The sequence below is a fragment of the Cyrtonyx montezumae genome, unplaced genomic scaffold (assembly GCF_038088225.1).
Source record: "Cyrtonyx montezumae isolate F1298 unplaced genomic scaffold, pur_monq_1.0 scaffold_8, whole genome shotgun sequence".
NCBI classification, from domain to species: Eukaryota; Metazoa; Chordata; class Aves; order Galliformes; family Odontophoridae; genus Cyrtonyx; species Cyrtonyx montezumae.
This window is the reverse complement of record NW_027072089.1, coordinates 5,879,395-5,906,915: the sequence shown is the minus strand read 5'-3', so window position 1 is coordinate 5,906,915 and position 27,521 is coordinate 5,879,395. Positions and strand designations below refer to the sequence as shown.

The 27,521-nt window shown below is 35.5% G+C and overlaps 1 protein-coding gene across 3 annotated transcripts in view; it reads left to right on the top strand.

The window, feature by feature from the left end:
• The window catches only part of KHDRBS3 (KH RNA binding domain containing, signal transduction associated 3), an 81,095-nt gene that overhangs the window by 41,731 nt on the left and 11,843 nt on the right, over positions 1-27,521 (top strand). For 2 of the 3 annotated variants that reach the window (XR_010623165.1, XM_065752567.1), the window contains exons 6-8: positions 6,697-6,807; positions 8,253-8,445; positions 19,940-20,022. Coding sequence is in view for 2 of the 3 variants with exons in the window: in XM_065752567.1 (XP_065608639.1) it covers positions 6,697-6,807; positions 8,253-8,445; positions 19,940-20,022 (387 nt within the window). In the remaining variant the exon portion in view is untranslated. The remainder of the gene's footprint in view (positions 1-6,696; positions 6,808-8,252; positions 8,446-19,939; positions 20,023-27,521) is intronic. The other variant, XM_065752568.1, reaches the window with a different exon arrangement.

The window sequence follows — 27,521 nt, the reverse complement described above, 5'->3', positions numbered from 1 at the left end:
CTTTCAAACATGTGAAGAACAAAACAAAACAAGCTTCTCGATGTCCAATAGCACCCAAAAATAAAGAGAAATAATCTTGACTCTTAAAGATCATCTAATCAGTTTAGACTGAATTAACAGTGGTGATAAAATTTATCTTACGAAACTTGAATGACACACTTTAAGAAACACTGCATCATACAAGACATTCAGCCTTACTGTGGTTGTTTGCTTAACCATTAACTTTCAGCTGTTCCTTACGCACACATTGGGGTGATGTATTGGCCCTGTGGAGCTCACAGCTTTCTGAAGTGTCCTGCTTTGACTTATAAATTTAATTTTTTTTTTCTAATTTCTAGAATATACACATTCCTTTTCTTTACTGTCTCACAGTCAATTTTCAGGTTTTTTATAAAGTAGTCATATAGAAACATTGTGGAGGTAGAACTTGGACGTTGGCTTCTCTTATTGGAATGTTTTTCATAAAACCTATCTTTTGCTTGATCTAAGAATAGGCAAGTTTACTGCTGCTTTTGCTTTATTTTTAATTTTTTTCTTTGACACAGGAGATGTTTTGTTTTTACTCTGGAAACCCCCTGTCCTTGTTGAAATATTGGGATGACAGCTTTAAATCCTCTGAGTCCTGAAGTGTGAAAACAAAACTAAATAAACTCCATAACAGTTTATTTTACAGTAGATTGTGGCTGCCACAGTTAAGTGTAGCAGTTTTCTGTGGTGATCAGTTTTCCTTAGCTGCTATGGATCTTCATTACAGTAAGCTTGAAACTTGCATTGTAGCTTCTAAAATAAGTTTAAAATAGTGTTTTGAAGTGTTCTATTTTAATTTAGCATGTTACAAGAAATGCTGAGGAATTATTGCACTTAAAAAAAAAAATGTGTTTATAGTTCTGTGTGTCCTGACAATGATTGTTAACACAATACAGAATAGACCTTATTACAATTGGATGCATCTCGTAAGAATATAACTGCCTTCCATTTAAGAACACAAATTTGTTGATTTATTCTTAGTTGAGTAACGTTAATCTATCCTCCTTGTTTTTATTTTAATGTTAGTCAAAGTAGTGGTAATTATATCTCGAGGATTCTGTCTTTAGCACTGTAATCAGCCATAAAAAAAGTATTGCAAATCAGATCTTATATGAATCTGATGATTTCAGTTTTATGATTTACTTCAATTAAAAGTCTTTGTTTTCATCTTTTCTATAGAGCTCTACCAGAACTCTTTTTCAAATACTGAGGGCTCAGTACAGACAAATGCAGTTCTCTTGAATGTTTTCCTATTCCTAACGTAGTGTTAAGCTACTGTTTCTGTCATACAGAATATGAGTAGTTTATTCTGATCGTCCATCTTTCTCACTGATGTTCCTCATAATTTCCACTGTGAAGTACCTAGTACATAATTATCTGAGAATTTCAGTACAATAAAAAGTTACGCTACTTCCATCTTCTGGATTTCAGTAAATTATTTTTTCAAAACTCCTTTTTTATGCATGACATACACACTGCTATCTAGCTCTTCATTCTTTGTAATTCATTGAATTGGCATGCTCTTGAAGTGGCTTTAGGGTGAATGGAAATTTTATTAGCATACGATTTGGAGATGGCAGCTAAAAATGTATGTCTTCTCCATTTTTTATATGATCTAAACAAAACTGAAAGATTGTTGTTGTTTTTTTTTGTTCTTTTGTTTAAGACTTGTCTTAAACTTTCGTTCCTGTTTTTCCCCTCAGAAATTGAAGCTTTGGTTTAGCAGAAAATATCACTTGAGTGAGACTTACAATATCTCAGTAGAAATGGTTCTATAGCCACTGAGTTCTAGATCTCAAACTCAGTTGTGTAATGCTGTGATCCCTTTTAGCACAAATTGACTTCAGTTAGTAATATTTTCACTGAACTAAGACTTTGTTAAAGGCTTTGCCTTTCGATGATGAGACAGTTTGAGTAAAAAGCATGTGTGAGACCTCCAAGAGAGGCTGAAGCAAAGCTTTCAGGATAAGAAATTTTACTTGCATATCTTCAAAGTAGTAGACAGCCTGAGAAAACTTCTAAAATTAAGTTTAAAAATTCAGTTCTAACCTCTCTTCATAATCTGCAGAATATTTTTACATCAGTCTTAATACTTTACAATATCCTAATTGAGGACATGATAACTGTGTTAAAGTTCCCAATTTATTAAGACTTTTCCAATACCTTTTTCATGAATAGTTTCACTTGAATACTAATTTTTGCTGTTTTTACTTCTTATCAGACATCTTGAAACTGGAGATTATGTATCTTCTCAAGTGCCTTCTTTTATGACAATTTGTTACATGTATGTTTAGCACCATACACAAATTTCTCTTTGTAGAAATTAATGTCTTGTCCTTTCATATAAAATTCTAGCTTGTGCACAGGTATTCCTGAATATGGTAAGTCATTTCCTAATGCTTTGTGTTTCACATTTTCTGGATAGTTCCAGGTTTTCTTGCCTTGATTTTTTATTTGGTGACTACAAAGCCTATACTGCTGCATGGGATTGTTGTGATCTAGGTCAGCACCTGACACTTAGCCCTGTTGAATGTCATGCAATTGTACTCAGCCCATCTACCTAATCTATCCAGATGCCTTTGCAAAGCTTTTCTACCCTCAGCCAGAAAAATGGTGTAAAGATGAAAAGGCAGGAAGCCTGGCTCTTTGTGGTGGGGAGCTGGGTACTGAAGTGTTCAGTAATTTGGTGCTTACACTTAAAAATAATATAATGGGACTCTTGGAACTCATACTTTTCAGATGTCAACTGTAAAACCTAGACAAAATTACCCATTTGAGGAGCATTGACTGTAGCTGCTTATGCTCAAATCAGGAAATATTTCAGTGTCTTTTAACAAAATAATGCTGCACTGACTTATATTTGAGATATTGGAGATGCATAGAATTCTGAATGTTAAAATTAAAGAATTCCAAGCATTTACTCTCTGACTAATAACGTTTGAAGATACTGGTCTTAAATTTCACAAGGATTTTCATATTGGATCCATTCTTGTATATACTTCCACTTTTGAGCAGATACTGAAAAGGAGCTTCATATAGCAGGTACTAATTTAATTTATACAAAAAGTTACAAACTTGAGCTGTGATTTTATAATCAGAGTTACTAACTCATACAGTCTTTGAAAGAAAGGAGAAGCTTGTAATGGCACCCAATATGTAATTAGAGGAAAAAAAAATGTTAAGTGAAAAGATGAGACTGCAGGGCTGTTGCCGGGGGAAACTGGTAGGGCATGCTATATAGAAGCTATGTCTGTTATGGTCAAGGGCAATAATTAGTTTTTTGTAAATAAATCATAGAAATTATATAAGACTACTGTAAAGTAGTAGTGATTATAAAAATTATTACTTATGAAGACAAAAGAGAAGTGTTTTAATAGTTGTGTGAGTCTATAGTTGCATGAGCTGGTAAAATGTTACTTCATTGGCAGTCAAAAATTATACTACTACCTGCGAATTACTTCTAAATGTTCACATCTCAAGTCTAATAGCAGTATAACTTGGCTCTGAATAGCATGAGTTTTGTTAGAGTGCTTTTCCACATGTCAAATTCTTGAGTCAAAAAGTAAAAGAGAATAAATTACAAATTCAGTGGTCAAGTTATTTTTATCTGAACACAGTGAGGTGCACTTTGTGATTTTCGTAAAGTTATATAATTACTATACTATCTGTAAAAACAGTGCTGTAGCATACTGGAATGATTTTCTGAAAGGCCTATTCTTTCATTCTTCTATACATTCATAACAGCAGATTAAGAAAATTGCAGGTAGAAATTATTTTTTACTTGTAATTCTTTTCTTGCTCTAAGTTGCTAATATTAACGATTTTTAGAAAGGTATTATGGGTTATTATTCAGATTCCAACCAAATATTTTTAATGACATAATGAGCAGATTATGTTACTTTCACACTCTATTCTGGAGTACAGATTAGTGTAACGAATTTATACATGTGTGATGCTCTGCTTGGTTTAGGCCCTGGGAATAGAACTTAAAGACTTTTTTTCACTGCAGAATTTCCAAGTTAATTTACCAAGCTCAAGGAATAAAATCAGTTTTTACTTTGAACACCTAAATTTACATCCTCTTTAAATCTACCATTTTTTTTTCACTGGATTCACCGCTGCCTGACTAGTACAGTCTGGAAAGTCTAAACCAAGCTGGTAATAAAAGTGGAACATTAAAGTTTTTGACTGTAGTGATGTTTTGGGGCAGTATTTCTTTGATTACGTGACTTTGCATGCTCTAATGCATAGACCATCACTTTTTCTTTAAAATATGACTGGAAGTCATGTTCATAGCACCTGGCTACAGGCTAAGTTTTGGTGTGTGCTGAAGTACTATTTTTAATTGTTGCAGACTGTTTAGTAGATAGTTCAGTTTATATATGCGTGTATATATATGTACTTACGGAGTAGAATTTTCTTCATCCAGAGAAACACAGGGGATTCTGGTCAGCATAGTAATGTGAGATTCAGGAGTAGTTTTTTCTCATAAATTTGGCAAAATAGGCAAACTTTTGCCTCTCGTAGTGTTCATGTACTTGCATGTTAGCAGTATCCTAAATCTGAGGAATCACAGACAATAACTGTTTTATTTCAGAGTCTTCCCCCTGAAAGTCAGGGAAATCTTTTCACTGTTTGTGGCTGAACACCAGCACACATGGCCCAGAGGCTTTGGGGTCTCCTTTTTGGAGATCTTGAGAAGCTGCCTTGACTTGATCCTAAGTCCCCTGCTCTGTGTGTCCCCGCTTGAGCAGAGGGTGGATCAGATGGACCCAGAGGTTTCTACCAACCTCATGCATTCCTTGAATTTTAGCGGATTTTTAGAGGATTTAAACACAATTTGTAGGAGCGGTCATAGCAATTTAAACCTTAAGGCAATCTGGTTTAATGAACAATCCTTCTTAATCGCTGTCCCCTCGTTCTTACCTTGAGAATGATGGGTAAATATTTCTTTATATAACTTCCATTCCATTGTCGGTTTCCATTAGATTCTGTCATGTTGTTCCCAGGTACCATTTGTACTCTCAAGTCCCTTAATTGTTTCCTTTATTTAAGTTGCTCTGTACTGTCCTTTCCAAATGAGAAAACAGAATGGTAAATAAACATAGTAGTGTTACAGTTCTACTTATTCTCTATCTATATTTTCTAAAATATAGCTTGTTTTTTTGCACTAGGTCATTGAACACTGGGTCTATTAAATACAAATGCTTCATGGATAGGAATAACTCAAAACCTTTGGAGATGTGATATTAGGAGATGTACAGCTATGACTCATACACATACACACACAGTATTGTACCTCCTTAGTTTTCTGGTTTGAATTTTGGTTGCAGTTTTTCTTCACATTCAGTTTGACATTCAGCTCCAGGTTAAGGAGCTAAGGATCTGAACTCATTTTATGCTGTGTACAAAGACAGTACAATACTGTACTTGCTTTACATGTTCTGTAACTTGTTTCTAAGACAGTTGGTTGCTGCATCCAATGCCTTCCCAATAAGAAAAGTCTCTAGTGTTAGAACCTAATGCATTCTTTCTTGGTTGTATTGTGAAAAACTTAATGGATGTTACAGACAAATATCTCCACATACTTTACTGATGTTTTCACACTCCTGGTAGCTCTCCTGATTCCAGAGTGTTTGAAAGATTTGTAGCTGTTTTAGGCTTTTCAAAAATGCCTTACCCTGACATGCTTTTCAGTATTTTGAACTTATTTATTGGTCTTTGTCCTTCAATTTCAAGGATTAGTTTCAGCTATTCAAGTGACATCGGTTTAAATATCTCTCCTTCCTTTGCACTGCTAGCCTTACTGAACTCCTTTCGCCCTCTCAAAATCTATTTTTATGACAATCGTGTATTTGGTGTGACTTAACATGGGATGTTCTGGAATTGCTTCCCATGCTGCTCTTACATATTTTTAGTCTTTTCAAACATAATTTATATACTTTCATTTTTTTCAAATTAAGCAATAACAGAACTCGTGTTCTTTCCTGTAAGGAAATGTTGAAGTGTTAATACTCTATTATATATGAGTTTCTGTTATTGCTCCTGTCAGTCAAACATTAGTTCCTGATATCATCTTTAGTTTCCTGAAGTTAGCTCTTCGTGTCATACCCTGGTAGGACGTTGGCTCATTCTGCATGGTTGTAATTGAACTCTCCAGTTATTGGGTTTCCCATCTCTGCACCTTTTTATAGTCTTTCCCAGAGTGGTGCAGTTGACATTCAAGTGGTATACATCAGTACTATACTTCTCAGATTGTTCAGACACCTCTCAAGAACCCAAAAAGCTATGTATGAATATCTAATGTGAGATAAGTATGATTTCCCACCCACACTGCACAAATCCCGTTGACTTTTTTGAAATGCAGAGGATATCTTTTAATCATGTATCTGGTCTTACAATACCTATCCAAGAATAAACCTGTGCAGGCTCTAAAAATTGTACTTTTTTCTTCCTTCAATGTTTTTCCATGTTTCTCAGCATATCCAATTTCTTCCTTCTTTCACTTGTACCCAACCTAAAGGATGCAATGAAGAATGTTGTCTTGGGTTTTTTGACTGATTTTTTTTTAACTTGGTATTGACTTTTGTCTATGCCAGTAGACTCATTTCCCTTTCTTTGGCTTCAAATGGAAAGTGTCACATTTGCTATTTCTTTATATTACTTCAGCAGGCTGTGTCTGGGAACATCACTGCTCACCCCTGTCCCCACTTCATTGAAGTCAAATAAGCAGCTGGTACCCTGTCCTGAGGAGGCATTCTACAGATTAGCCAAAAACAAGTAATAAGCACAGTTTTAAATCATTTACTCTCTGTGACTTGATCAGTAATTAAAAGCAATTAGATGCTGATTTTAGCAAGTGTTTACATTTCTGCATTCTTTCACCATTTGTAGTTTTTAAAATATGAATTTTGTGTTAAAATATTCTATTTTTTTCTGATAAATTTATCAAAAACACAAATAAAAACAACTACAACAAAGCAAACAAACCTAGTATGGTTTGGGTTGGAAGGGACCTTACAGATCTACTTCCAATGATTTTTATTTATGTAATTTAATTGAATTGAATAAGAAATCTCAAAACTAGATCTCAATCTTATTCTACAATATTGGTTAAGTTGGAAATAGCTACTGAATCAGGGCAGAATATTTTTATCCAATTACTGCTCTAGAAATTAGGTAATGGTTTGATGTGTGGAGAAAGTAGTGAAGAATTTTTGTTCATTTTCTTCTGTGTAATTGTTACATTAGACAATAATGGTGTCTTAAGACTATATGAATACAGAGCAGTCATTTAAACTCAATTATAGTAAATGGGGGAAAATTGACTCCTTTATAAAGGAGATGTCTATTAGCAATATTTTAGGCATCCTGTTGAAAAGTGGATAATTAATGCAAACCTTGCAAGTTGTGCTTCTAGGGGTCTGCCTTTACTATAGGAAGGCAGGAGGGATCTCTACCTGTAAATGGGTCAAATACTTCTGCAAAGTGTCCCTGTTTACATCACTGATTATTTACTTCAGTATGGAAATATAGAAATAATTCAAATATTGAATTGTTGAAATTAATGGGCTGCAAGCTAACTTCTATTACTCTTTCAGAATTTTTTTAAAAGTATATGTATATGCTATTATTTCTTGTCCTTGACTACATCTATAGGTTATGTCCAGTTAAACACTTTTCACGTTTATTACAAGTCTGAAAGTTTCCTGCAACACCTGGAAAATCACCTCTTTAGAACCAGAAGAAAAAGTTTATTCTGTCCCATTCAAACTTTTGCATGCAATGTGATCTTCACATTGCGTTTCGGAGCTTGCTCAGGATGAGAAGGGGGATGGGACTGATTCCTCTGTGCAGGATCTGAGTATGAAATAGCTTGACAGATTCAGATTATCTTGATATTCTGTTTGTGATTTCACATGCTCTAAATTTTAGTGAAGATAATTGATTTCAGCAAACTGAGTTGTTTCTTTGTATGTGATCAGCAATAAGAATGGCTCGAGCTACTGAGTTAATCACTGAATCATATGTCTAGTTTTTAATCTTCCAGCATTTAATGCATAATGCATTTAATTGAGTTAAAGTGTACAGAAAAATATCAAACTAAAATGGCTCTTTCGTAGTTTTTGTCTGTAGCAAAGCCCAGTTGTCATGCTGTTGTGGGAGGGAGCTACTGAGAGGGATACCAAGGAGGGTATTTGTGTAAGTAATCCATGTATTCACAGGGGCCGTGGAGGAGTGCCTCCACCACCTGCAGGAGTACCACGAGGAGCACCAGCACCCAGAGGGGTGCCTCCAAGTAGAGGACCAGTCAGTCGTAGTCGTGGACTTCTAGCACCCAGAGCAAGAGGAGTACCTCCACCTGCAGGCTACCGGCCTCTTCCACCACCTCCAGCACAGGAGACGTACGGTGAATATGTAAGTTGAGCTGTTTTCAGAGCCATTAACTTGAGGTGTTTGGATTTTTGAAGAGATGGGCCTAACTACTGCTTGAGAATCCAACAGAACCTCTTCAGTTAGTACATAAGGAAGTCTTACACCCAGAATCTATGGGGAATGTGATAATCTTATCACCCTCTTAGGCTTGAACTGTTTCATATTGCTAAGACTTCAGGTTTTATGTACTATCATATAGGCATTTACAATGCATCCACCAAAATATTTATGTAGTTCTGGAATGTATTAGGTTTGTGCTTTAAGAAGTCTGAAAACTCACGTTCTTAGTAGATGTTTAATTCTGAACTTAGAGTAATGTTCTATTCCTTAGCCCAGAGCCATATTTATAGCCATAGTAATTGCTCAGAGATTAGATAATTAAAATAGTTTTATGAATGCTTCAGAATTGGTCCAAAGAACTTTAGTAATCACCCAGTGCACCTCAGTTGGCCTTTACAGGTTTGCCTCGATTTCATTGCAGTAAAAATTAAACATAGCGGAAGACTTTGTATGTGATTGAAAATTAGCTGTAAACTGCAAGTGTAAATCTAATTTGTACTGAACTTACAGAAAAGCAGGATGAAGAAAAGAGGTTATTAAATCAAAACTATAGTAACAAAAATGGGTTGTCTTATAGAAAACATTTTCAAGGACAATACTTTTGATGTTACATATTCTTGAAACTCTGTGTGCCCTTTTTACAGTGCAGTCTGTTGTCCAGACTCTGTATCTCTGTATTCAAGCTTACTAAAACAGTTTACAAGTTCTAGACAATGTTTCTTTCCTTTCATATGTCTTCTCCATTTTATGAAGACCTTACTTCTGCCTACCTTCTATCTTACCACAGAAGCGTCGTGTAAAATCTTAACTGTTGTCTGTCAGCCAGAAATGTGAGATTCTATGTACCATTGCTTTGAGGAGGTCAAGTTCAATATTGCTAGCATGAATGTTTTTTCACGTGCCTGAACAATGAAGGATAAACTAGTGTTGTTTATTATTATGGAAACTTGTACTTTGCCAAGGGACATTTGGATAGGTTATACCTGACTGTTCAAGGTGGGTAATGCAAGTAGGTGGTTATTTCATGAGACTTTGAAATCAGTTAGTCATGATAGTCCTTTTGTATCAATTCTGCCTATTTCCAGAGCATATGTGGTGGACTGGGTAGTGGTTTGGTAGTTAGTAAACCTGATTTATTTCTTATTTTAAATACCCATTTGTAGCATGTGTATGACATGTAAGTAACAGCCTTGGAATTGGTATCCTGATGTATGTTTCCTTTGAGAGAGTGACTAGGAAATATAAATAAAAACAGTGCTATCTCATATAACTGCTAAAAAAAAAGAGCATTCATTAAAACTAGATCACTTATTTTCCAAATATCTGAGGAAGGGTAAATGTATTATGCTGTAACTGATGAAGCAGTGCAAGCAGATTCATTTTAAAATCATCATATTTTGCATCTCCTTTGTTAAAATCGAGCTTTTTTAGAAAAGTCTTATGAAAATGTGAACCATTAGAGTGCTGTATATTGTGTCAAAGCATAGTATGTGTTCAAAGCATGATACTTTATCCACCTTTCCAATTTTAGCATATAATCAAAGGGCCATAACTATATATTCTAGAATCAATATTTTAGTGAGTGAGGTAACAAGATAAGAGTCTTATTTCAATCGTTGCTTACTAATTGCTGATAAGTATTAAGTGCTGTTTTGCAAATCTTGCAAATCCAAGCTGGGTAAGGTGTCACAGTTTGCTGAGAGGACAAGAGTTTGTGAGTATCAATAAGAAGCTATTTAAGCAGCATCTGTGGCATGCAGTTCCTGAATCCCACAGACTGGGATATCTGTGGAATTTACAGAGCGACCTTTGAAACATTTCCCTTTTGGACTGGAATATCTGCAAAGATTTTTGAAGGTTTTTGTTTCTATAGGCTATCAGATCTCTACTTTGTACTCTTTAAAACAGTGTGAAACTATGCAAGTTTGGAAGGAAGCAAGCTATATTCAAACATTGATTCTGTAATTCCGTAATCTAAGATGATGCAGAGCTTTCAGTGCATAAAATCTTTGCCCTTTTCTCTGCCATACTGTTATGTACATGGTGTGACAGAAAATGAGGCCATCATTGAATCACATAAACAGTTTCCTCTTTATCGCTCTCTTTACTGACTTATTTCATAGTCCTTAACACATAAGACCAGTGAACCTTTAACATCTAACAGTAATTTACTCATTTCTGCCTCCTGTCTATCCTAAATTCTCTCCAGTCTTGTATTATTTAAGAAACTATTTGTAAAAATAAATAAAATCAAAATTGAAAATACCTACAGTAGTCTGAAAAATAGGAAGGGTTAACTTCAGAGGTAGTATTTTACACTATGGAAGTGATGCCAGCAGCAAAAACTCTTTGATTTTGACAGAGATGGTATTTAACATGGGCTCAAAATCAACAGGAATAGGTTATCTGTCCCATGTTTGGAGCACAGAATTCAACTGTTCCAGAAGGCTCTACACAGAGGTAGACCACCTTCATCCCTCAGTCCGCTTTCCCAGAGGCCTGCAACACTCTTGGGTGCTGGATGTGGCCTTATCTGCTGATGTCACACAAGTGCTGGAATAGCAGCAATACCTGCACATTTTTCCAATTCAGTATAGTTTTTTTCCATTTTTGCAAGTCTCACTCAGATATCACATTCAACCCCAAGACCCATTCGTCTTGGACTTCACCGTATTGCTAGTAACATGATTAAGTTTTGGAAGCTACTGAAACACAGCTCCTTATCGTCTTCTGTTAACATTGTCTTTTTAATAGCTGTAGCATCAGTTTGTGCGATAGGAGAAATTCAGGGCTCTGCAGCCAACCAACTTTATAATGGCTGTTCTAATCTCTCTGCTCTGGCATGATAAACTTCCTCGGAAACATCCTGTTTCTAAATCCTCATATGCCTGGGTCAGGAGAAAGCCTAGTATGAGGTAGAACCATGTCCAGGATTATATTTATAATACTTGGATAAGAGTATAAATTCTAGATGTTGGCTAGCTTTATTGAAGCACTTGCAGATAGACTTAGGGATGCTGTTCTCTTAATTGTGAGTTGCTGTATTTACAGAACCAAACGTGTGTAATGGATAAGTCAAAATATTTGTTGTGTATTTCTAAGCTGGCTATTTATTCTGTGAAGATAAGGAATATAAATTGCTTTTTACTCCCTGGAGATTTTAATCTTTTCCATAATTTCCAATAAGTAGGAAATAAGTAACAGTACTACGTTGTTGGTTTTTTTCTAGTGTTAATTCCTTAATATTCAGACAAACATAGGATAAGAACTTAACTGTTCAATCCCAAGTACTGTCCAGTAACAATTTCTGCTCTGCACTTTTTGTTGTTATTATCCCACCAGCTTTAAAACTTTGAGACTTCTTTCCAAATGAGTAATGCAGCAGTGTGGCTGAAGCTGTTCAAGGTCAGATTTTTTTCCTGCTGTTCTTGTTTCACAAAAATGTTTTGCAAATATTCTCCAAGTATTTCAGTTCTCTACTGTTTGAATATATTTGTTATGATGCTATGTCAAGTTCTTTTTCTGAGTGCTTAAATGTGTTAAATGAAATGTAAGATTTACCTGTGCTGATAATTTGTTTTTAGGCATTAAATACTGAACTTTAAACATGATTTAAAGCGCATTGTTTGTGGAACCAAAAAATGACTTTACAATCTAGCAGGTTATGGACGAAACTTGCTTGAGCTCTACTTTGGAAAACAGTTTAAATGCTCTGCCTTGTGTATGGGAGTGGTGGCATAGCTGTAGTCCTGTTTCCGGCAGTTAATTGAAGCTTTCTTGTGTTCAGACAAGGGTTACTTTATGGCAGACTTTCCTAATGCCACATTTACAATGTTTAGCAGTTAGTGTTTCAAGTGGAATGCAATCTCCTTGAAACATTCTGTAATAAGAAAAGCAGTTAAGATGGAACATCTAACATTAAGAGACCTAGGGAGCCTTTCTAGATGTTTAATAAATTGTAACTTGAAAAAGAATGCTGTGAACAACTTACAGTTACATGATTTTTTTTTAATTTGAAGATGCAGCCTTCTTCAAAGAATTTATAGAACGCTTTGATGTGTAATAGATACTGAAATAACAAACTTCATTCAAAATTGAAATTTTATAATCTGTGTTCAGTCATCATCTGATTGTGGAAGATTCTAAAGCTTAGAAATTGCTGAATTTTATAGTTTCTGAGGCACACACTTGTGGGTACTTCCAGAAATATGTTGTTTTTACTGGTGGACAAAGCAGTGCTTCATACTGAATTCAGACTTAAGCTTTTAATTATCACGCTAAGTCTGTTTTACAAGGCTGTACTCATACGACAAGTCATATGCACTACAGTAGTGTGGGGCTGTGCTCATACTGTTCCCTGTAAGAAATGAGAAGAACTCAAAGGACATAGTAACATTCTGGATAGCAAGATCCTACACTAATGCTCGCTTAATAAGTCTCACTTAACATAAGTTTGGTTCCACTGAAAGCAGTGGAAAGTCTTCAGTTGAGATTCCTGTTGCAAGTATTCACATTTCTACAGTTATCTCAGGGGAGCATGTGCTCATCACTGTGCTGCTGGCTGTCCTTGCATTCTCGGTGTCACAAGCTGTGGTTTCCTTCTTTTCCATTTTGGAAGGAATTCTAAGGACTCTGTGGGAAGATTAAGGGGAAGGAGGAGGTGGGGATGGTTTGTTTACAAGTGATGTTTGGGTGGATGGCTTAGAACAAAAGTCTGGACTCCATTTCACAGCCCAATGATGATTATTAAATGTGTATGTATCCATTAGTGAAAGGAATGAATGCACAGCCTTAATGTTTCCAGGTGAGAGCCCATTCAGCTGATCAACCTATTATTTTAGTGCATCTTCTTAGAAAGTTTATTCAAATGCTCTCAGGCTTAATCTTCAGCATTCAACTTTAATTCTGCAGATGCTGAGTGTTGGTTGTAACATCAAGTATTTTTTCCTCTGTGGAAAATGCCAGATGTAATGGTGATGAGTTTAGAGCAATGAGTGTAGGAGAGTATGTGTCAATTGCTAAAGAACTGTTTATATGCAGTCATAGAACCATAAAATATCCGAAGTTGGAAGGGACCTATGAAGGTCATGAGTCCAATTCCTGGCTCCACATAGTGCAATTTGAGAGTTAAACCACGTATCTAAGATTGTTTCTAAATGCTTCTTTAATACCAACAGATTGAGACTACAATAAATGTTTTTCATGCCTTCTTTTTTTACCACTAATCTTGAGTTAGGTGTCTTCATGTACCTACTAGGTGTCTTAATATCACTCTATATGGTGTTAAGAGGCTATATGGAGTCTAGCTGATAAGTTCTGACATTCACCTGTTTAACATTCTCTTCACTGAGATCACACATGGTTTGGAAGGTGTCAAAAAACTGAAAGTGAGGATTACACAGAGCATAGTGTGGAAGGAATTTCTTGGAGCTATGTTGGATTTGCAGGGCAGACTGCTTTTAAAGCAGACTTCCTTCTCATTAACATTCATTTGTTCACTTACTGTTTCTTGTTGAAAAGGAAAGATCGGTCAGGAGTGGGAGCAAAATCTTTGTGTACCGTATGGAAAAACATCAAGTCTTTATATTTAAGTGAACATTTCTTGGGATGAAGGGCAAAATATTAAGCAAAGGGCTAACACAGAAGTCATAAGATTTTGTAAAGGATTGAAATTTTACCTGAATTCAGTTCCAATGGAATTTTTATATCACTTTGCAAGAATTACACCATGTTCTGATTTATCTGGGTATTCAACCCTGCCTGTGGCAGTGGGGATAGAAAATACATCTTTGAGATCTCTTCCAACCCAAGCCATTCTCCAAAATATTCAACCGTTTCCGCAGTCAAAAAACATACTTGAGTTCCTGACAAAAACCAGAAGGTTTTGTATTGTCTCTTTGGCCCATCCTGAAAATCCTAACAGTAAAGATAAACAAACAAAAAGAAATAAAACAAGCAACGACCTGTGGGATTTAGCATCTTTAAAACATCTTTTTTTTAAACATTTATTTTTGCTTGACCTACTTAGCAAGTAAAAGAACAGTGAAATATTAAAAAAAAGGCAAGAAATGATGTTTTTATGTTCTGAACTTCCTTTTCAAAAGCCTTACCAGAATTTACTTGAAGTACTTCTGAAAAGCCACAACTCAGTAAACACACTGCTTTAAAACTCAAGTGAGTTTTCAGTGTAAACCACAACATTATACACAAAAGGGAACAGAAACAGAAAAGTCAAGAAGAGTATTTCTGTAATCCCTAGAGGATGAAGTTATGACAAATTCTTTTCCAGGAACTGAATGCTTCACTCCAAAAACTAAGTAAATAAGAACATCTGAAATTAATTTGATTAAGTAGATTACAAGTTAGAAGGAAAATATCAATTCAGAATCATAGAATGGCTTGGGTTGGAAGGGACCTCAATTGTGTATGTAAAATATTTCTCTCACTGATTTCAGAGTTCAAGCTGATAATCTTAATTTTGACCTCTGTGACTTGATGTAATTATGTAAGTGTGAGTCTTTGTGATACTGACTCTGGCTCCTGCCATTGTATACAGAAAAATATATATATATATATCTATTTGGGCCTTGACTTAATTGCTGCTGCCTATATTATTTAGCAAATTCTCTAATTTACTTTATTATTTTATTGTGTATGAAACAGAACCCACCACTATATCTCTCCCGTTTTAGAAATACCTTGCTTTTTCTGGTTGAATATGGGCTCCTAAATGAAAACAAATGTAAATTTGCAAACTAAGAATTTAGAGCCTGTGCCTGTTTGCTGAAATGTTCTTAATGTTATCAGTCAGATGTCAGATGGTACTCGCTGCCCATGTTTGTCCTGATAGTCCAGAATTCCCTGTTGTTTATATAGTGGGGTGATGTCATTTTTACATGGTAAAATGACAGTTGCTTCCTTTTACCATTCCAATTTGCCTAAAAAATTCTTCATCGCTTTATGCTGATATTACCTCATGTGCTTTCTGCATCAAATCCAGCTCAGTATTCTTCTCAATGTGATAGTTCTTATCTGAAAGGTAGGCACTCCACCAACATTTGGTGATAAAGTACTGGTGAGAGTATTAATTTCTGAGAACGATGAGGAAAGGAAACAGAAACCTTTACATTGTAGATGATACCAGCCTTATTTTTTTTTTCCCCCTTGGGTAGATTTTCTTATTGAGAGAGAGCTGGGAATTTGATTTCTTATTGATTTTTTTCATCACTGCAAATGACCTTCTTGCTAAAATGAAAATTTTGCCTGTTTTTTATTTTTTTCTCCTGCCATGCTTTCTTTGAAAATTGGTGAATTTTTGACGAAGATCACTTTCATTAGTTTCATTACCATTTGATCTGTAACTGTAACTTAGTATTTAGTCTACATGAATGATGAATACTTACACATTGCTATTGGTTCTGTCCATGAAAAATTTCTGTGCTGCTCTCCACTCTCTGGATTTACATCAGTTTCAGGCACTGTCATTAAGACAGCTGCAGGCAGAAGTTTTCTTTAAATGTAATGTGATGCTGGCTTAATAGAGTAGCTATTAAGAAGGTTTAAGATTTTACAGAACAGTTTCATGTCTTTTCAGAACATCTGCCTTATAATTCTACTTGTTCACTTTGAAAATAAATTCTTAAGATCAGGATATAAATCAGGACAGTAACTCATGATGCCATATTTCAATTGTCCTGTGGAAAATATTTAAACTTTTAATTCAGTTGTAGCATTTTCAGCTCAATATTTTTTACATTTTTGTATTGTAAGCAGAAACTGTGCAGCACATTTGCTGCTTTTTCATCAGAGTAAATTTCAGGGTTGGTTTTCTAGGTTGTTCTGAGAAGCAGGATGGTGAATCATAGAAACAGCATGCTCCAATTCATAGATAAAATGTTCTTGCTTGTGATTTTGTTTTTGGGAAGCAAATGTGAATTCATTGGTAACAAAGCCGTGAAGGGTCTGTAGCACAAGTGCTATGGGGATCATCTGAGGGAACTGGGATTGTTTGATCTGGAGAGATCAGGGGATACCTTGTCACTGTCTACTACCTCCTGAAAGGTGAGTGTGATGAGATGGGGGTCTGTTCCTAGTGAAAGGACAAGAGGTAACGGCTTTAAGTTACGCCAAGGGAGGGTCAGGTTGAATATCAAGAAAAAAATTCTCAGAACGAGTGGCAGTGCATTGGAACAAGCTGCCCAGTGAGTTGGTGGAGTCACTGTCCCTAGGGGTGTTCAAGAAAGGTGGAGATGTGGCACCAAGGGACACGGTTTAGTGGGCATGGTGTTGATGAATTGATGGTTTCACTAGAGATCTTAGCAGCCTTTTCCAATCTTTATGGTTCTATAATTCTATGATTACTTGGAGTACAGGGGAAGTGCTGCATTTGATAGGTAGTCAGAGTACAAATGCTGTCTGTTACATGAAGTGTAATAATGGCTTTAAATAGAAAAATAATATTTTAGAAATAACTGAAACATTCCAAAAATAAGGCATAAAAATGTAGTGGAATATTTTTATGAAGTTAATTTTTTTGTACTCACTTGCAGCAGTGTTGGCCAGTGACTCTGATATTCTTAAATATACACCAATAGTCTATTCTTATTATATTAGAATACATAATGTTATATATATATGTATATATATGTATATATATATATATTATAATGTTTTATATTTATATAAATATAAATATTCATGTTTGCGTGTTTTATATTACCTGAAACACATCAGGTGGCTGAGGATCCTTCACATAGGCAAAAAATTTATTGAAGTCACAAGAGATCTTTTTCAGAAATAAAAATAAAAACATACCGTGGCTTTGATTGCATTAAAATACTCTACTTTGCCCAGCCTTGTTAATGATTTCCTGAAAGGGAAAGTTTTCAAATGACAGAAAATAAGATGTCAGACCTAGTTCATGGAATGCTCCAAAAGAGACTTCAGTTGCCCCTGTGCCCTTAATATTTCAAATGCACAGTATAAAAATATTTTGAAATTCAAATATTTTCTGTTCACAAGATGTTGTCAGCAGCTTTATAAAAAAAATCTATTTTTTCAGCATGTAGCACTGGATGTTTATTTTTTATGCAAATTTGTGATTTTTATAAATGTAAATGCAGAATTAAAATTGATCTATTTAAGCAGATTATGGTAATAGCAGCATCATGCTTAAGTGATAGGAGTCCTGCATATAAAAAGTAGAATATAGCTATTTTTCAATCAAAACTTAGTCACCTACAGCAAAATAATAATAATGAAAATGATATTAGATTCACAACTGTAGAAATTAGCATGTGCAATAGTCTGCAATAATGAATTCTGTGCAAATTTTCTGTGAAAGGCAAAAGTAATAACAGACAAGTCTAATACAAGAAATAGGCTTCCCCAAAATTCCGCTTTCATTTTGGTGCACACTTTGTTGACACGATAAGTCCGTTCCTTTTTACTTTTTTCTTATGGCTGCTAGAAGTTGTAGGCACTCCACAGCTTCAGAATAGTCTCGCTTTCCCCTTTTCTTCCATGCCTATTTTTACTGAAATAGTTGATATAAACGAAGAATAGGGCCAATTCTCATTAAATGTCAAAAGGTTAATTTCGGCCTTCTGCTTTCATTTGTTTTCAATGATATGTGCACATGGTTTGAAATTTGAGAGTCCCTCTTACTCAGGAGCTTTCATAGTTGGTAGATGCTATGAGGGAAGCCCAAATGTCAGTTAAGTGCTCTTGAACAGAGCAGATACACTGGCTCAGACAGCTTCTACTGTTTACCAATGATTGTATTGTTAACAGATGTATGTGCATTACATCAATAAGTAATAATGTGCTTGTTCATAACTAAGTGCCAAGAGGCAATAGTTTTGTGGGCTTAGTGTGTGGTGCATCAAAGAAAATTCATATCCTTGTCAGATGGGCAAATAAAATGCTAAGACTCATATTCATTTTCAGGATAATTCATTAATTTCCTTTTCATTTTAGGCACGCATTTCTTTTCACTACACAATTGGAGGAATCCTTGTTTCCTCTTCCAGACATAGGAATTGGCTCTTACTCATCTCTACCTGCAAATGTTCATTGACATCTTTCTACTAATCGCTGCTGGGAAGCAATAACAGTCAGTGACCTAGCAGTGGTGAAGCAGTACTGATGGGCTGACGACAGGGAAAATTCTAGAAGGCCTCATAGACAGCAATTTCACAGCTCCTGTTTGATCTGAGGATGTAATTGACTCTGCTATAGAAGGCTTTCCTTCCAGTATACAGCAGACTGTCAGCTTGAGATCACTGGAGGTGTTTTGTACTGGCATTGGACAATCTTTATCTAATTTGTACAAGTAGTTTTTATTGTTTTTGGTTATTACTGAAAGATTCTTTAGAAGGTTTCATTATCTAGGAGATAGGTTGTTCTTTCTTGATACTTTATTCTTATTGGCAGGGTTGCTACACACTTTCTCAGGAATCATAATTTATATGGTATTACACAATTTTCATTTTTCTGGCTTCCATTATTGTCGAAGGGCTTTCTTGGACCAGATACTTCTAAATATTCACTGTGGCTTTTGGGATATTTCGATAGGATTTCTTAATTCTCCCTTATGAGGGATCACAACAAAGGAAGTGCCATTTTTACTGATCATTAGCTTAGCTTAGTTCAGCTTATTGTGTTATCCAGTGGTAAATAAGTGGCAGTTCTTTACTTTTCCACATTTCATCTTTTAAGGAAAGCCCAGCATTGCTGTCACCCATTTTCATATTAAATTTCTGAATGGCACGTAGCTGGAACTTATTTTTTCATCTTGAAATGCAGTGCTATTTGGGGAGGATCACTATTGCACTGTATTCTTAAACTTCAAAAGGAACAATATTACATTCCTTATTTTCAGTGTTTTAAATAATGGTTGCTAAACTCCCACAGGTTGAAGAGTATACAGAAGGCATTTGAAGTAAAGCTGTGTTTCTTACTAGTGCTATCCCTTATATCTACATAGGAATATTGAATTTGGTGTCCAGAAAAGAGAGTCTGTTATATAAGTCTGCAATCTTTTACTGAGATGTTTTGGTTCCTATCTGAGGTACTTACCAGAACTCTTGAAGCTCTGTACCTCTCATGCTTCAAATTCAAGTATGTGGAAACATGAAGCAATTGTACTGTTCTCTGCACAAGCCAGTATGTTTAACTAAAAGTTGTGTTTTGAAGCATGTTGCTGTCTGTAGCTCGTGATAATTTCAAAGCTGTACAATCTTAGATATGTGTGGAATTTTTGTCTATGAATATCAAGATTTTGCCAGTTTAGTGTGTACATATATCATATCTATTTGTGGAGAGTATAATCTTTCATATTTAGGACTGACTTACTATCTTGCTTGTGAAGTATTTGAGGGGTTAATGCTTTATGCTTCTTTTTATATCCTTTCAGGAGTATGATGATGGCTATGGAACTGCTTATGATGAGCAAAGCTATGATTCCTATGATAACAGCTATAGTACTCAAGCACAAAGGTAAGTTTCAAGTTCTGTAGTACCTACAGGTGTAATACTGTACAGTTGGAAAGTTAATATTTCTTTTTTAGATTCATTTTAGACAACAAAAATATAATAAAAGGCTTATTAGAAATAGCCTGCTGTGTTTTGTCTCTAGTACCACCAGTATGAAAGTCGGTTACTGAGTGGTTGAAAAGAAACAGAAGTGATATCTTGAAAGTGATTTTTTTCTTTGATTTTTGCTTAAAGAAGTTACTTGAAAATTCCATGAATGAAATAGAAAAAATATTGTGTCCAGATTCCCAGTGGTGGAAAAAAAAAAGCTATGAAGTACCAGCTACTTGTATTATTAAGTAGCAGTTGGAATTAACAGCAAAAATCACCTGGCAAGCAGTTTGGTTGTTCATCCCCATTATGAGGCGTTCATAGTGAATCCATATGAAAAATGAGAGAGAATCTTGTGCATGGCTTACTGAGGGGTAATTTGGTTAGCTGGAATAATGAAAGCTTCAAACCATGCCCACTGGAAGCAAGACAAAAGGAGATGCTGCTGGACAAGTGTTAATGGAAGAATCAGAGAAATAGCTTCAGCAATGTTTGCTTTTTTCAGTCTTTCAGACTACAGAACAGTTCACAGCAATATTGAAATCAAAGCTGTTTATAACCAGCATCTGCTTTACTTTAGTGTGGATGCACCCAAGTTAAATGTTGTTGTATTTATAAATATATCCCTGTGCCCATCCGCTTTATGTGAAAAATCTTTGTGGAAAGTTCCAATGTCCTTATTGTTGAGAACTGACGCAAGGGAGATACTCCCTTTTTATATATGGTACTTGATTCCTACAGAGTGTTGTAAGCTACTAAAAATGGATTTAAAAAATTAAAAGACACAACACCAGCAGTGTAGGACCTCCAAAATACAATGCTCTGTAGGCATTTAGAGACCAGCTGCTGGTAATAGATTTTTTCTTTTTTCCAGAAAGAAAATTACCAAAATAGTCCTCAACTTTTATGTTGGTAATTCTATACTATTTTACTGCTTCTAGTGTTGGGTAATGGGGTTTATTGCACACAGCAATCAGGTTTCATTACCAAGTCATTTGACTGAGCCAAAACTGAAAACATTTCTAGTATTTGCTTCTTTTCCATGATAAGAATTTCATTAAGATTTCTTTTCCTCTGAGCTAAAATTAGCAATTTTTTTCCCTAGAGATGAAATTACTCATGTAAAGAACTAACAGTGATATGTATATGTATGGATATTATATATTCTTATGTATATATGTTTAAACTCGTTATGGAAGGAGATGCTTCACAAATGTATAATTGTGTGTTTTCCATGTAATTTCTAAGTACTATATACAGTTAATTTCTGAGTTCATCTCTTGAAGTATTGCTTCATTTTTTTCCCGTAATTTTGTTAAGTAGATAAAAGAAAACAAAAAATGGTTCATTTTTACATTTCTCTTGGGGTATGGTTGTTCATTCTCTGCATGTTTTCTGGCTTGGCAAAAAAATTGCTAGGATTGTCTTGGCAGGCAACAAGTAGTAACTATCAACAGCCATCTGAGCTACCTAGAATAATAGCATTGCTGGCTTTAATTTGAATATCAATAGTAGCCCATATTGCAAAATGGCATTTTTTAACACTAAGAGATGCTTTATCATATTTAGTTGCATTACAGTGTTCTTTCTGTGAAGGAAATGATGGAAAGTAGAACTGTTGTCATAGTTTAAACTTATATCATTCTTGATATTTTGCCTTCCTTGTGATACGTGGATAGAAAAGATGTTCATGCGTAGAGAGCATTCACGTTTTAAAGACATAGTGACAAACATATTCTTATTTCATTTATATGTTGAAAGCAGTAATATTTTTAAGAAATAATAGTATTTTAGTGTATATCCAGATAATAATTTCTCCAGAATATTCTGATATTAAAGATATTTTATATTAACAAGAAAATTTGGGAAATGACTGATAGGTTGAAAAAATGAGTTTTATTAAGTAAATCATTATCATCAGCAGCATATGGATGCTGTTCGTGCACCTCATTAGAACTGGTTAATGTTTACAGATGTATTTTCTTGTGTGATAAAGTTGAGATGGTTTGAATACTATTTTTGTTTTTATAGATTTTCCTTATTACAGCATTTCTTTTTTTAAAAGTGAAAATATGCACTAGAATTGAAATATCTCTAAATTGTTCTTTGTGTTTTTGAGATGTCTGCATGCAGGAGCATATGTTCTTCAAATTGTGCCATACAGGACAGCTGTGCTCTCCAGTATTCTTTTTAATTTAAAAATGGCTGAATTTGAGATGGACACGGATGGGGTAGTATATGAAGAACAGCATACTGTGTATTTCCATGTGCATGGGGGTAGCTCAGAATTTGCATTTGTTTGCAAACAATCCTTCATTCCTAAAACTTGTTTGATGTTGCCACATTGTTTGTTTAAATTTCAGTGGTGTTTTATTTAATGTTTTCAAGTACAGGAAAGTATGTAAGTTGTACACAATGTGAGGCTTTAGTTAAAGCTTGTCATAGCATTAATAAGGAGAGAAACATCAGAGTTCTTTCTAAGTTCTGATCCATCTTAATGCCCTGTAATCCTGTAGAGGTTACTTAATTTAAAACATTTCCTTATCCATAGTTGTTTGTTCATGCGACAAAGCCCCAGATTGTAGTGCTTGAGGATGTGTTTTTTTGTTGTTGTTTTTTTTTAATCAGAATTATTTGTTATGGTTAAAGAAACTTTAAAAAGATATCCCTTGGAGCTGCTCTGAGCTTGACTGGTTATCTTAACTGATTTTTAGAAGAGATGTGACTAAACTGCTCTAGTTTTTTGCAGAGGATCCTTAGATAAAATTTATAGCAGCGCAAACTAGTACTGTTGTTAAAAGACAGTTCAGTGCTTTCATAAAAACTTAAACAATCTAAAATGTATTTAACACAAATTTCTAAACATATGAAAATCAAACAGTTGAAGCAGCCAAGAACTTTCCTGTAGAGCAATGAAAACTGATCAGAAGCTATGATCATTTATGAGAGATGAATAAAGAATGCAGCAAAAGTAGAACTGAAGATAGTTGGCCATGCAGGGCAGATTCCATGTTATGCAGTCAGTAATTCCTTCAGGAAATCTGTCATATAAAAGCATAGAGTAATTAAATACTGAAGAGCTATGTTAAAAAAGTGAGGATCCTACAGTAGAATGTGAGTTGTAAGTTTGTGATACTACGGTGGCATCTTCTTGTGGGGCTCTTGGTTCAGATTCTCATGTATGTCAGATACATGTAGATTTGACAGCCCCCTTACTATCTTTGTGTGCTCCCACAATGCAGCTGACTTCCCAGATCCATCTAGTACTCCAGTCTTTGGCTCAGATTTATTGCAGAAATTAGCAGGCATTTTGTTGGTCTGAAATTAGTGTTAGAACAATTAAATTATGAACATGTAGATAACAATATTGTGGAGGATACCAGAATATGTAATGAGGTCTTAATTTTTAGCTGGTAGATCAATCTACTATTCAGTTTTCATATGAAGAAAAAAAAATTGTTAATTTTAAATCTCTGAAATACGTTGTAAATTGAGCAAGTGTGCTGTTGTCCCTTAGTGGCTCCATACATGATCTGCACAAGTGTTTGTGAAGACGATAATAGGGCAAAGAGAAACGGTTGCTAATAAATCAATTGGCACTGTCAGTTCACTGTTAAATGTTCTCTAGAATACATAAGATTTATCACTGAGGAATTGCAGAATAATGGTAGTGTATGGAAACAAAGTCCACTAGGGAGATGTACTACATCATTCGGATTTAGCGTTGCCATCTGCTTAATAGCACTGAGATGACTACAGAGGTACTTATGATCAACCATTCATAGCAGTGACAGATGCTGCAGAGAGTTAACATGCCAGAGAATGAGGTTTGTTACTAAAATTCAGATTATGTGATAAGGTTGCTGAGAAAGGGGGTGGGTTTGTTACCTCTCCAACAGCATTAAAGGTTTACTGTTTGCTTTTAAGTTTGCTATCAAGAGAATGGATAATGCTGCTACTGTAGCACAAAGAAAAAAAAATTAGAAAACCCCATCTGTCTATTTGTGCCACTCAGAAGTTTCTGGTAACTCTTCAGGCTTTTCTGCTAGCATTTAAAACTTTTCCTCAGGGAAAAAAAAAAAGATACTACTTTCATTATTTTTACTACAATGGAGGTCAGCATTCTGTACTGTAAAAGAAATGGTTTGTGTAAGTGCATACCTGTGCCTGTTCAAGGGCAAAAACGGTAAGACATTCCTGTAGTAATGTAGTCATTTGGTGTTTAATTTAAAGCAGTTATTTTAAAGTTGCTTTAGATCTTTAGTCTGAGTGATCTTGACTCCATTGCAGGAGAATTTAATCTAAACACTGATTAAAAAAAAGGGAAAGGTTAGCACTTAAAATAATTACTGGCTTTGTCTAGTTTCCTATGCTGTTCTCTGCTTTCTGCATTTCCTTCTTAATCCTCCAGATTTCTCTCAGCAACAACCATTGTACTGTTGCCTCAAGCAGTGTTTCTCAGTCACTTTTCTTACATATTGAACAACAATTACTACCACTTCAAATTACACCAAAATGAAATGCATTCAAATAACTGCAATTTGCCTGCAAGCTTTAGAGCCATCCTGTCAAGCTAATCTGAACTTTTTGAGGGGATTTACTAAATTCTCTTCAGTCCACCTTTCAATGCATCTATTTCAGTGTGCTTATTCCTTAATGTGTTGAAGGAACACTGCTTGCAACTCTAAATCATTTCTCTAAGAGCTTGAGAAACATGTGGCAATTGCTAAGAGTGTCAAAAACTCAGTGTTATGGATGCCATACAGTGAAGCCTTATTCTTCACTGTTCATGAAGTGACTGATTCAACACAATTTTTATGCAGAGGGCTACGTGCAAGGACTCTGGTTGGAAACGTTTGAGGAAGTTTATGGTTAATAGCTTGTGGTAGGTAATGAAAAAATTAATGTCAAATCAAGAAAAGAAAACAAAGATATAAAATCAAATAATGGTGTTGCTCAACTGATGCTGAACTAATATAGGTAAATTGATTGGGTTAAGTTCTCCACATTTTTCAGTCTCTCATTTAGGTGCCACCAAGAGGCACCTTCATTTCAACAAACTGATTTTGAAGATTTCTTTTTCACCCAGGCCCAGAGATATGCTCTCCTCCACATTTTCAATGAGGAGCTCAAATTATCAGTTATATTCTTAAACCGTGCTTAGTAGTTACAGAGAGCAGGCAGGTTGCCCAGAGAGGTTGTGGAGTCTCCTTCTCTTGGAGGCATTCAAGACCTGCCTGCTGGGTGCAGCCTGGTCCAGGAAGCTGCTTTGGCAAGGGGGTTGGACGAATGCTCTTTAGAGGACCCTCCCAACCCCTACAATTCTGTGATTCCGTGAACATTGCTGTTTATGAAAGGAGGAATTAAACAAAGAGTTGAGTAGATGGATTTGAAGCATCTTATTTGGGTGTTGCTGTTGGCATTTCCAACTTAATTGCTATCATTTTGTTTGTGATGCTCGGTGTTTTAAATTTACATTAAGTTAACTTTGTCAGCAGTCAAGCATTTCCAGGGTCTATAAATATGCATTATATGCAAAACAGTGAATGTTACTGTAGCTTTTCAAAATGTGATTCTCTGGATTTTAATGCTACTAGCAGTATTTTATGCTCTGACTTAAAATTCATTCACAGCAGTGTAGGGATAGTGAGAATGGACACTATTTTGCAATTTCTTTACTGTTGCTTATGAGCACCTGGTACTTAGGAGCTTGTAGTAGGCTATAGTTCTGCACAAATAAAGCTTCAACAGAATTAGCATAAACAAGCTAATATATCTTTTAACTGAAAATCCCTGCCACGTGGCTTCCTGTTTAATTTTTAGGCTCATATTTTTGTTAGAGATTACTTTCTACGTGTTTCCTTCTTTTGTCATAGATTCATAGATGAATTAGGTTGGAAAGGACCTTACAAGATCATCTAGTTCAACCATCCTCCTAACACCATCCCTACCCACTAAACCACTAAACCAAATCCTTTAGCACCTCATCTAAACGCTTCTTGAACAGCGCTAGGGATGGTGCCTCAACCACCTCCCTAGGCAGGCCATTCCAGTGCCTGACCACTCTTTCAGAAAAAAAATGTTTCCTCAAGTCTAATCTAAATCTTCCCCGGCGCAACTTGTGGCCATTCCCTCTCGTCCTGTCGTTATTTATCAGGGAGAAGAGGCCCACCCCCTCCTCACCACAACCCCCCTTCAGGAAGTGGTAGAGTGCAATAAGGTCTCCTCTGAGCCTCCTCTTCTCCAGACTAAACAATCCCAGCTCCCTCAGCCGCTCCTCATAAGACTTGTGCTCCAGGCCCCTCACCAGTTTTGTTGCCCTTCTCTGAACACGCTCCAGGGCCTCAATGTCCTTCTTGTAGTGAGGGGCCCAAAACTGAACACAGTACTCGAGGTGCGGCCGTACCAGAGCTGAGTACAGGGGGATGATCACCTCCCTGCTCCTGCTGGCTACACTATTTCTAATACAGGCCAGGATGCTGTTGGCCTTCTTGACCTCCTGGGTACACTGCTGGCTCATGTTAAGCCGAGCATCAACCAACACCCCCAGGTCCTTTTCCTCTCTACATTCTTCAAGCCATTCTGCCCCAAGCCTATAGCATTGCATGGGGTTATTGTGGCCGAAGTGCAGGACCCAGCACTTGGCCTTATTGAACCTCATCCCATTGAGCTCAGCCCAGCTGTTCAGCCTATCCAGATAGGCTTTTCACTGTCATCTGTGAAGGTTTGAGAAGATAAAATATTAGAATCTCAATGGCACAGTTACTTTTAATTGTGCATTTCAATTTAGTTATATATATATGCATTTGTATATATATACAAAGATTGCTGATCTGAAACCTCAGTATATAGGAATATAACTAAGCCAATTATGCATAACAATGGAAGAAAACTTCAGATGGGGAAAAAAGTCATAACACAAGTATTTCACGTTGTATGTTCCAAAAAATGGGGAAGTTTTTCAGAATCTTTTTGTATGCATTAGTAAATTTCACCAAAACTAATTTTAGTTTGTCCTGGCTTTTCTGTTTAAATTTATTGTGACTGTTCCTCAGTCTTTAGGAAACATATGATGTGCACATAATAATAATTCAGACACCTTGGAAAAATCTTCTAGTGGTTTTAAAGGTGTACAATGAAATAGTGTAAAATTGTAAGCACTTGAGAAACCTAAAAATGGAATTTGATGGCAGACTTAATTTTTTCATTCTATGTGATTGATTTAATTTTACTTAGATGCCTGCACAGCATTTTATAAACAGTATGATTGAATAGGCACAGTATAATTAGAGAGGATAAGTCTTAGGAAATTTTTCCTTGTCTGATTATAGAGGTGAAACTGTGTGAGAAAATGGTAGGGATAAATAGGATCTTTGTAAGAAATACTTAATAAAAAAGGAAATGATTAACAG